At 44.0% G+C, this 11,019-nt stretch overlaps 1 protein-coding gene across 1 annotated transcript in view; it reads left to right on the forward strand.

Moving 5' to 3' along the window:
- The window catches only part of LOC115189468 (glyoxylate reductase/hydroxypyruvate reductase-like), an 11,467-nt gene extending 6,936 nt beyond the window's left edge, over positions 1-4,531 (forward strand). Inside the window, exons 7-9 of the mRNA XM_029748086.1 lie at positions 2,005-2,140; positions 2,755-2,885; positions 3,781-4,531. Of these exons, the coding sequence (XP_029603946.1) occupies positions 2,005-2,140; positions 2,755-2,885; positions 3,781-3,902 (389 nt within the window). The 3' untranslated portion in view covers positions 3,903-4,531. The remainder of the gene's footprint in view (positions 1-2,004; positions 2,141-2,754; positions 2,886-3,780) is intronic.
- Positions 4,532-11,019: the final 6,488 nt, after the last annotated feature.

Raw genomic sequence — 11,019 nt, forward strand, 5'->3', positions numbered from 1 at the left:
TGGTGTTAATGGGTAATATGGTTCCACTGAGATATGGTGTAATGGAGGATATGGTACCACTGAGATATGGGGAATATGGTACCACTGAGATATGGGGAATATGGTACCACTGAGATATGGTGTAATGGGGAATATGGTACCACTGAGATATGGGGAATATGGTACCACTGAGATATGGTGTTAATGGGTAATATGGTTCCACTGAGATATGGTGTAATGGGGAATATGGTTCCACTGAGATATGGTGTTAATGGGGAATATGGTACCACTGAGATATGGTGTAATGGGGAATATGGTACCACTGAGATATGGGGAATATGGTACCACTGAGATATGGTGTTAATGGGGAATATGGTACCACTGAGATATGGTGTTAATGGGGAATATGATACCACTGAGATATGGTGTTAATGGAGGATATGGTACCACTGAGATATGGTGTAATGGGGAATATGGTACCACTGAGATATGGTGTAATGGGGAATATGGTACCACTGAGAAATGGTGTAATGGGGAATATGGTACAGAGCACTGAGATATGGTGTAATGGGGAATATGGTACCACTGAGATATGGGGAATATGGTACCACAGAGATATGGGGAATATGGTACCACTGAGATATGGGGAATATGGTACCACTGAGATATGGGGAATATAGTACCACTGAGATATGGTGTAATGGGGAATATGGTACCACTGAGATATGGTGTAATGGGGAATATGGTACCACTGAGATATGGTGTTAATGGGGAATATGGTACCACTGAGATATGGGGAATATGGTACCACTGAGATATGGTGTAATGGGGAATATGGTACCACTGAGATATGGTGTTAATGGGGAATATGGTACCACTGAGATATGGTGTAATAGGGAATATGGTACCACTGAGATATGGTGTTAATGGGGAATATGGTACCACTGAGATATGGTGTAATGGGGAATATGGTACCACTGAGATATGGTGTAATGGAGGATATGGTACCACTGAGATATGGGGAATATGGTACCACTGAGATATGGTGTAATGGGGAATATGGTACCACTGAGATATGGTGTAATGGGGAATATGGTACCACTGAGATATGGGGAATATGGTACCACTGAGATATGGTGTAATGGGGAATATGGTACCACTGAGATATGGTGTAATGGGGAATATGGTACCACTGAGATATGGTGTAATGGAGGATATGAGGAATACGGTACCACAGTCTCTATGGATGAGTTGGCCAGTCAGTCTGACAGTGTGTTGTCCTCTCTCCCTCCAGTCTCTATGGATGAGTTGGCCAGCCAGTCTGACAGTGTGTTGTCCTCTCTCCCTCCAGTCTCTATGGATGAGTTGGCCAGCCAGTCTGACAGGGTGTTGTCCTCTCTCCCTCCAGTCTCTATGGATGAGTTGGCCAGTCAGTCTGACAGTGTGTTGTCCTCTCTCCCTCCAGTCTCTATGGATGAGTTGGCCAGCCAGTCTGACAGTGTGTTGTCCTCTCTCCCTCCAGTCTCTATGGATGAGTTGGCCAGCCAGTCTGACTTCCTGACAGTGTGTTGTCCTCTCTCCCTCCAGTCTCTATGGATGAGTTGGCCAGTCAGTCTGACTTCCTGACAGTGTGTTGTCCTCTCTCCCTCCAGTCTCTATGGATGAGTTGGCCAGCCAGTCTGACTTCCTGACAGTGTGTTGTCCTCTCTCCCTCCAGTCTCTATGGATGAGTTGGCCAGCCAGTCTGACTTCCTGACAGTGTGTTGTCCTCTCTCCCTCCAGTCTCTATGGATGAGTTGGCCAGTCAGTCTGACTTCCTGACAGTGTGTTGTCCTCTCTCCCTCCAGTCTCTATGGCCAGTCAGTCTGACTGGGTGTTGTCTTCTCTCCCTCCAGTCTCTATGGATGAGTTGGCCAGTCAGTCTGACTTCCTGACAGTGTGTTGTCCTCTCTCCCTCCAGTCTCTATGGATGAGTTGGCCAGCCAGTCTGACTTCCTGACAGTGTGTTGTCCTCTCTCCCTCCAGTCTCTATGGATGAGTTGGCCAGCCAGTCTGACTTCCTGACAGTGTGTTGTGCTCTGACACCAGAGACTAAAGACATCTGTAACAAGGACCTGTTCTCCAAAATGAAGAATACCTCCATCTTCATCAACACCAGCAGGTGACCAAACACACACACACACACGGTAACACACGGTAACAGACAGTAACACACGGTAACACACGGTAACACACGGTAACACACGGTAACACACGGTAACACACGGTAACACATGGTAACATACTGTAACACACAGTAACACACGGTAACACACGGTAACACACAGTAACACACGGTAACATACTGTAACACACAGTAACACACGGTAACACACGGTAACACACGGTAACACACGGTAACACACGGTAACACACGGTAACACATGGTAACATACTGTAACACACAGTAACACACGGTAACACATGGTAACACACGGTAACACACGGTAACACATGGTAACACACGGTAACACATGGTAACACACGGTAATATACAGTTACACACAGTAACATGATGATGGCTGTGTGTGGTAGAGGAGGGGTGGTAGACAGTAACATGATGATGGCTGTGTGTGGTAGACAGTAACATGATGATGGCTGTGTGTGGTAGACAGTAACATGATGATGGCTGTGTGTGTGGTAGAGGAGGGGTGGTAGACAGTAACATGATGATGGCTGTGTGTGGTAGAGGAGGGGTGGTAGACAGTAACATGATGATGGCTGTGTGTGTGGTAGAGGAGGGGTGGTACACCAGGAGGATCTGTATGAAGCCCTGTCCAGTGGTCAGATAGCTGGAGCAGGACTAGACGTGACCGTCCCTGAACCACTGCCCATCAGCCACCCACTCTTCACCCTGAACAACTGTGGTGAGGAGAAGCACGGGGTTCAGAGTCCACACCAAGCTGATCCTGCCATTTCCTGTTTCATTTATCACTGTTCTCAGTCCTGCACTGACTGTTTCATCAGTTCTCCTTCAGTCCTGCACTGACTGTTTCATTTATCACTGTTCTCTGTCCTGTACTGACTGTTTCATCAGTTCTCCTTCAGTCCTGCACTGACTGTTTCATTTATCGCTGTTGTCTGTCCTGTACTGACTGTTTCATTTATCGCTGTTGTCTGTCCTGTACTGACTGTTTCATTTATTACTGTTGTCTGTCCTGTGCTGACTGTTTCATTTATTACTGTTGTCTGTCCTGTGCTGACTGTTTCATTTATTACTGTTGTCTGTCCTGTGCTGACTGTTTCATTTATTACTGTTGTCTGTCCTGTGCTGACTGTTTCATGCTCCTCCTCCCCCTCTCTTCTCACCTCTTTCCCTCTTCTCCCTCCCCCTCTCCAGTGATCCTCCCTCTCATCTCTCCAGTGATCCTCCCTCTCATCTCTCCAGTGATCCTCCCTCTCATCTCTCCAGTGATCCTCACTCTCATCTCTCCAGTGATCCTCACTCTCATCTCTCCAGTGATCCTCACTCTCATCTCTCCAGTGATCCTCCCTCTCATCTCTCCAGTGATCCTCACTCTCATCTCTCTCTCTCCAGTGATCCTCCCTCTCATCTCTCTCTCCAGTGATCCTCCCTCTCATCTCTCCAGTGATCCTCACTCTCATCTCTCTCTCTCCAGTGATCCTCCCTCTCATCTCTCTCTCCAGTGATCCTCCCTCTCATCTCTCTCCAGTGATCCTCCCTCATCTCTCTCTCTCCAGTGATCCTCCCTCTCATCTCTCTCTCTCCAGTGATCCTCCCTCTCATCTCTCTCTCTCCAGTGATCCTCCCTCACATTGCCAGTGCGTCCTACTCCACGCGTAATGCCATGTCTGCCCTGGCAGCCAACAACCTGCTACTGGGTCTGAAGGGACAGCCAATGATCAAAGAGCTCAAGCTGTAACTGCCAATCACCTGCTTTCGGAACACCAGAGCTGAACCAATCACCTGCTTTCAGAAACACCAGAGAAGAACCAATCACCTGCTTTCAGAAACACCAGAGAAGAACCAATCACCTGCTTTCAGAAACACCAGAGAAGAACCAATCACCTGCTTTCAGAAACACCAGAGAAGAACCAATCACCTGCTTCCAGAACACCAGAGAAGAACCAATCACCTGCTTTCAGAAACACCAGAGAAGAACCAATCACCTGCTTTCAGAAACACCAGAGAAGAACCAATCACCTGCTTCCGGAACACCAGAGAAGAACCAATCACCTGCTTCCGGAACACCAGAGAAGAACCAATCACCTGCTTTCAGAAACACCAGAGAAGAACCAATCACCTGCTTTCAGAACACCAGAGAAGAACCAATCACCTGCTTCCGGAACACCAGAGAAGAACCAATCACCTGCTTTCAGAAACACCAGAGAAGAACCAATCACCTGCTTTCAGAAACACCAGAGAAGAACCAATCACCTGCTTTCAGAAACACCAGAGAAGAACCAATCACCTGCTTCCGGAACACCAGAGAAGAACCAATCACCTGCTTTCAGAAACACCAGAGAAGAACCAATCACCTGCTTTCAGAAACACCAGAGAAGAACCAATCACCTGCTTCCGGAACACCAGAGAAGAACCAATCACCTGCTTTCAGAAACACCAGAGAAGAACCAATCACCTGCTTTCAGAAACACCAGAGAAGAACCAATCACCTGCTTTCGGAAACACCAGAGAAGAACCAATCACCTGCTTTCAGAAACACCAGAGAAGAACCAATCACCTGCTTTCAGAAACACCAGAGAAGAACCAATCACCTGCTTTCAGAAACACCAGAGAAGAACCAATCACCTGCTTCCGGAACACCAGAGAAGAACCAATCACCTGCTTCCGGAACACCAGAGAAGAACCAATCACCTGCTTTCAGAAACACCAGAGAAGAACCAATCACCTGCTTTCAGAACACCAGAGAAGAACCAATCACCTGCTTCCGGAACACCAGAGAAGAACCAATCACCTGCTTTCAGAAACACCAGAGAAGAACCAATCACCTGCTTTCAGAAACACCAGAGAAGAACCAATCACCTGCTTTCAGAAACACCAGAGAAGAACCAATCACCTGCTTCCGGAACACCAGAGAAGAACCAATCACCTGCTTTCAGAAACACCAGAGAAGAACCAATCACCTGCTTTCAGAAACACCAGAGAAGAACCAATCACCTGCTTCCGGAACACCAGAGAAGAACCAATCACCTGCTTTCGGAAACACCAGAGAAGAACCAATCACCTGCTTTCAGAAACACCAGAGCTGAACCAATCACCTGCTTCCGGAACACCAGAGAAGAACCAATGATTGAAGAGTTTTGACCAGAACTGTAAATGATATAGTTGACTCTGGTCATGAGATTAGTAGATTATAGAGAATAGAGATCTGTTGTCATCTACCAGCAACACTTTAACTCAACATGGTACAATACCGTAGCACTCAGCATGTCCTCATCTGAGATGTTTTTAGGATTTTCTTTCATAATAATAATAATAATAATAATAATAATGACAACAATAAAACATGGAACTTTTCTCATCTTTTTAATTCAGTCTGTAGTGACGACTGGAACGATATGTCCTTCCTGACTTTATTCGTTTCTCCTCAACAAACAAACAAAGAAAAAAACTAAAACACGTTTACATTTCATCTTCTCTTTGGGGGGTAACGTCTCACAGGGCACCCTATTCCCTACGTAGTGCACTACTTTAGACCAGAGTGTCAATAAGACGTAGTGCACTACTTTAGACCAGAGTGTCAATAAGACGTAGTGCACTACTTTAGACCAGAGTGTCAATAAGACGTAGTGCACTACTTTAGACCAGTGTCAATAAGACGTAGTGCACTACTTTAGACCAGAGTGTCAATAAGACGTAGTGCACTACTTTAGACCAGAGTGTCAATAAGACGTAGTGCACTACTTTAGACCAGATTGTCAATAAGACGTAGTGCACTACTTTAGACCAGAGTGTCAATAAGACGTAGTGCACTACTTTAGACCAGAGTGTCAATAAGACGTAGTGCACTACTTTAGACCAGAGTGTCAATAAGACGTAGTGCACTACTTTAGACCAGAGTGTCAATAAGACGTAGTGCACTACTTTAGACCAGAGTGTCAATAAGACGTAGTGCACTACTTTAGACCAGAGTGTCAATAAGACGTAGTGCACTACTTTAGACCAGAGTGTCAATAAGACGTAGTGCATTACTTTAGACCAGAGTGTCAGTGGCTTTGATAGGAAGTAGTGCACTACACAAGGAACAGGGCGCAAATTTGAGAGACGCTACAACCAAAACATGGTTACACTGTGTTAGAAGTGTAGGAAAAACAACACAGAAATCCTGCACTTTTGGCATTAGGATAAAGCCCAGCTTTTTAAGCCAGACTGGGACGTAAGGCAGTAAACTTTCCTTCATCAATTATATTATTACATGAACAACATTTTGTTTATCTATTGAATCCTTTTTGGTCATAGTCTGTTGCAGTTTTCACACAGGGGCTGTTGTTGTATAAATAGGACCATACTGTGCACTTTCAAAACATTCACATATATAAAAAAAAAACAGTTTCACTTAAGACTACAGCCACAGAAGACATCACCATGGAAACTGGGCTACAGTGAGAGATGGAAGCCATTTTGGATCTGTTTAACAAGGGTCCTCATGTCCTTCAGGGGTACCTACGGTTTATGCCTGATTGAAAAAGAGCTTAACTACGAAATTATTTTTCACTTCAGTGATCAATTAAAATTAGATATAAACTCAGTATGAGTTGTAAATTAATTGGTTAGCGATTAAAGTGCATTTCCAATGTGGCTGTGACACTGTTGGTATTCAGCTGTTAGAGACAGTAGGATAGATAGTTACTGGTCAGTTAGAGACAGTAGGATAGATAGTTACTGGTCAGATAGAGACAGTAGGATAGATAGTTACTGGTCAGATAGAGACAGTAGGATAGATAGTTACTGGTCAGAGACAGTAGGATAGATAGTTACTGGTCAGATAGAGACAGTAGGATAGATAGTTACTGGTCAGATAGAGACAGTAGGATAGATAGTTACTGGTCAGATAGAGACAGTAGGATAGATAGTTACTGGTCAGTTAGAGACAGTAGGATAGATAGTTACTGGTCAGATAGAGACAGTAGGATAGATAGTTACTGGTCAGATAGAGACAGTAGGATAGATAGTACTGGTCAGATAGAGACAGTAGGATAGATAGTTACTGGTCAGATAGAGACAGTAGGATAGATAGTTACTGGTCAGATAGAGACAGTAGGATAGATAGTTACTGGTCAGTTAGAGACAGTAGGATAGATAGTTACTGGTCAGATAGAGACAGTAGGATATATAGTTACTGGTCAGTTAGAGACAGTAGGATAGATAGTTACTGGTCAGATAGAGACAGTAGGATAGATAGTTACTGGTCAGATAGAGACAGTAGGATAGATAGTTACTGGTCAGTTAGAGACAGTAGGATAGATAGTTACTGGTCAGATAGAGACAGTAGGATAGATAGTTACTGGTCAGTTAGAGACAGTAGGATAGATAGTTACTGGTCAGTTAGAGACAGTAGGATAGATAGTTACTGGTCAGATAGAGACAGTAGGATAGATAGTTACTGGTCAGATAGAGACAGTAGGATAGATAGTTACTGGTCAGATAGAGACAGTAGGATAGATAGTTACTGGTCAGAGACAGTAGGATAGATAGTTACTGGTCAGATAGAGACAGTAGGATAGATAGTTACTGGTCAGAGACAGTAGGATAGATAGTTACTGGTCAGATAGAGACAGTAGGATAGATAGTTACTGGTCAGTTAGAGACAGTAGGATAGATAGTTACTGGTCAGATAGAGACAGTAGGATAGATAGTTACTGGTCAGATAGAGACAGTAGGATAGATAGTTACTGGTCAGTTAGAGACAGTAGGATAGATAGTTACTGGTCAGAGACAGTAGGATAGATAGTTACTGGTCAGATAGAGACAGTAGGATAGATAGTTACTGGTCAGATAGAGACAGTAGGATAGATAGTTACTGGTCAGATAGAGACAGTAGGATAGATAGTTACTGGTCAGATAGAGACAGTAGGATAGATAGTTACTGGTCAGAGACAGTAGGATAGATAGTTACTGGTCAGTTAGAGACAGTAGGATAGATAGTTACTGGTCAGTTAGAGACAGTAGGATAGATAGTTACTGGTCAGAGACAGTAGGATAGATAGTTACTGGTCAGATAGAGACAGTAGGATAGATAGTTACTGGTCAGATAGAGACAGTAGGATAGATAGTTACTGGTCAGTTAGAGACAGTAGGATAGATAGTTACTGGTCAGTTAGAGACAGTAGGATAGATAGTTACTGGTCAGATAGAGACAGTAGGATAGATAGTTACTGGTCAGTTAGAGACAGTAGGATAGATAGTTACTGGTCAGAGACAGTAGGATAGATAGTTACTGGTCAGATAGAGACAGTAGGATAGATAGTTACTGGTCAGTTAGAGACAGTAGGATATATAGTTACTGGTCAGATAGAGACAGTAGGATAGATAGTTACTGGTCAGATAGAGACAGGATAGATAGTTACTGGTCAGATAGAGACAGTAGGATAGATAGTTACTGGTCAGATAGAGACAGTAGGATAGATAGTTTACTGGTCAGGACAGTAGGATAGATAGTTACTGGTCAGATAGAGGACAGTAGGATAGATAGTTACTGGTCAGTTAGAGACAGTAGGATAGATAGTTACTGGTCAGATAGAGACAGTAGGATAGATAGTTACTGGTCAGATAGAGGACAGTAGGATAGATAGTTACTGGTCAGAATAGAGACAGTAGGATAGATAGTTACTGGTCCAGATAGAGACAGTAGGATAGATAGTTACTGGTCAGTTAGAGACAGTAGTGATAGATAGTTACTGGTCAGATAGAGACAGCAGGATAGATTAGTTACTGGTCAGATAGAGGACAGTAGGATAGATAGTTACTGGTCAGTTAGAGACAGTAGGATAGATAGTTACTGGTCAGATAGAGACAGTAGGATAGAAGTTACTGGTCAGTTAGAGACGTAGGATAGATAGTTACTGGTCAGTTAGAGACAGTAGGATAGATAGTTACTGGTCAGATAGAGACAGTAGGATAGATAGTTACTGGTCAGATAGAGACAGTAGGATAGATAGTTACTGGTCAGATAGAGACAGTAGGATAGATAGTTACTGGTCAGATAGAGACAGTAGGATAGATAGTTACTGGTCAGATAGAGACAGTAGGATAGATAGTTACTGGTCAGATAGAGACAGTAGGATAGATAGTTACTGGTCAGATAGAGACAGTAGGATAGATAGTTACTGGTCAGTTAGAGACAGTAGGATAGATAGTTACTGGTCAGATAGAGACAGTAGGATAGATAGTTACTGGTCAGTTAGAGACAGTAGGATAGATAGTTACTGGTCAGATAGAGACAGTAGGATAGATAGTTACTGGTCAGATAGAGACAGTAGGATAGATAGTTACTGGTCAGTTAGAGACAGTAGGATAGATAGTTACTGGTCAGATAGAGACAGTAGGATAGATAGTTACTGGTCAGTTAGAGACAGTAGGATAGATAGTTACTGGTCAGATAGAGACAGTAGGATAGATAGTTACTGGTCAGATAGAGACAGTAGGATAGATAGTTACTGGTCAGATAGAGACAGTAGGATAGATAGTTACTGGTCAGATAGAGACAGTAGGATAGATAGTTACTGGTCAGATAGAGACAGTAGGATAGATAGTTACTGGTCAGATAGAGACAGTAGGATAGATAGTTACTGGTCAGATAGAGACAGTAGGATAGATAGTTACTGGTCAGATAGAGACAGTAGGATAGATAGTTACTGGTCAGTTAGAGACAGTAGGATAGATAGTTACTGGTCAGTTAGAGACAGTAGGATAGATAGTTACTGGTCAGATAGAGACAGTAGGATAGATAGTTACTGGTCAGATAGAGACAGTAGGATAGATAGTTACTGGTCAGATAGAGACAGTAGGATAGATAGTTACTGGTCAGTTAGAGACAGTAGGATAGATAGTTACTGGTCAGTTAGAGACAGTAGGATAGATAGTTACTGGTCAGTTATTAGATAGTCGTCATAGGATCTGACTGGGCAAAAACAAGTTCTGAAATAAACACGTGAAAGGGTGTTAAAGGAAACCTTTTAAAGTCTTTTAACACAGACTGAGTAACAGTGTGAAGACCGTACGGCCTTAAGGTGCCCACTAGTTGCCTGGCTACCCATCCACACTGAGCAAGTCTCAAACAGCTAGGTTGTTCTCTGACCAGCCAGCCAGCCAGTCAGCCAGCCAGTCAGCCAGTCAGCCAGCCAACCAGCCAGTCAGCCAGTCAGCCAGCCAGTCAGCCAACCAGCCAGTCAGTCAGTCAGTCAGCCAGCCAGCCAGCCAACCAGCCAGTCAGTCAGCCAGCCAGCCAGCCAGCCAGCCAGCCAGCCAGCCAGTCAGCCAGCCAACCAGCCAGTCAGTCAGTCAGTCAGTCAACTACAACAAAAAGCACAGTAACGTTACTGCAGCAGGCACTGGGCCAACACGTCGCCATGGAAACACAGAACCACACAGTCCAACCTTCTTATTAGCAGTCAAAGCTCTTTTTTTAACGCCGTTAATTTCTTCGGGCTCGGGGGGGGGGGGTATTTTCACGCGCCCAGCTCGACCGAGCCAATCCTTATCCCGAAGTTACAGGAGCAACTGCTCCCCCAGCCGCGGCTCGAGCCCAGTCCCGAAGTTACAGATCTGGGATTTGTTTGATGTACCGATTTTTAAAAAAGAAGACATTTAAGAAGCACAGATACTGTACCAAACTGTTCCACGACATCTAGTAACTAACAACACGATGTTATAGTTAACTGGGGCCCAGAGTTATCCCTGATCATGTGACCTGACCAGGAGACCACGCCAGGCTCTAGTTATAAAAGTCACTGGTTTTATTATGATGTCCCCTTGCAGAGGAAAGTGTAAAGCCACATAAAATGTGAAATATTTACATT

This window comes from Salmo trutta, unplaced genomic scaffold, assembly GCF_901001165.1.
Source record: "Salmo trutta unplaced genomic scaffold, fSalTru1.1, whole genome shotgun sequence".
Classification (NCBI taxonomy): domain Eukaryota; kingdom Metazoa; phylum Chordata; class Actinopteri; order Salmoniformes; family Salmonidae; genus Salmo; species Salmo trutta.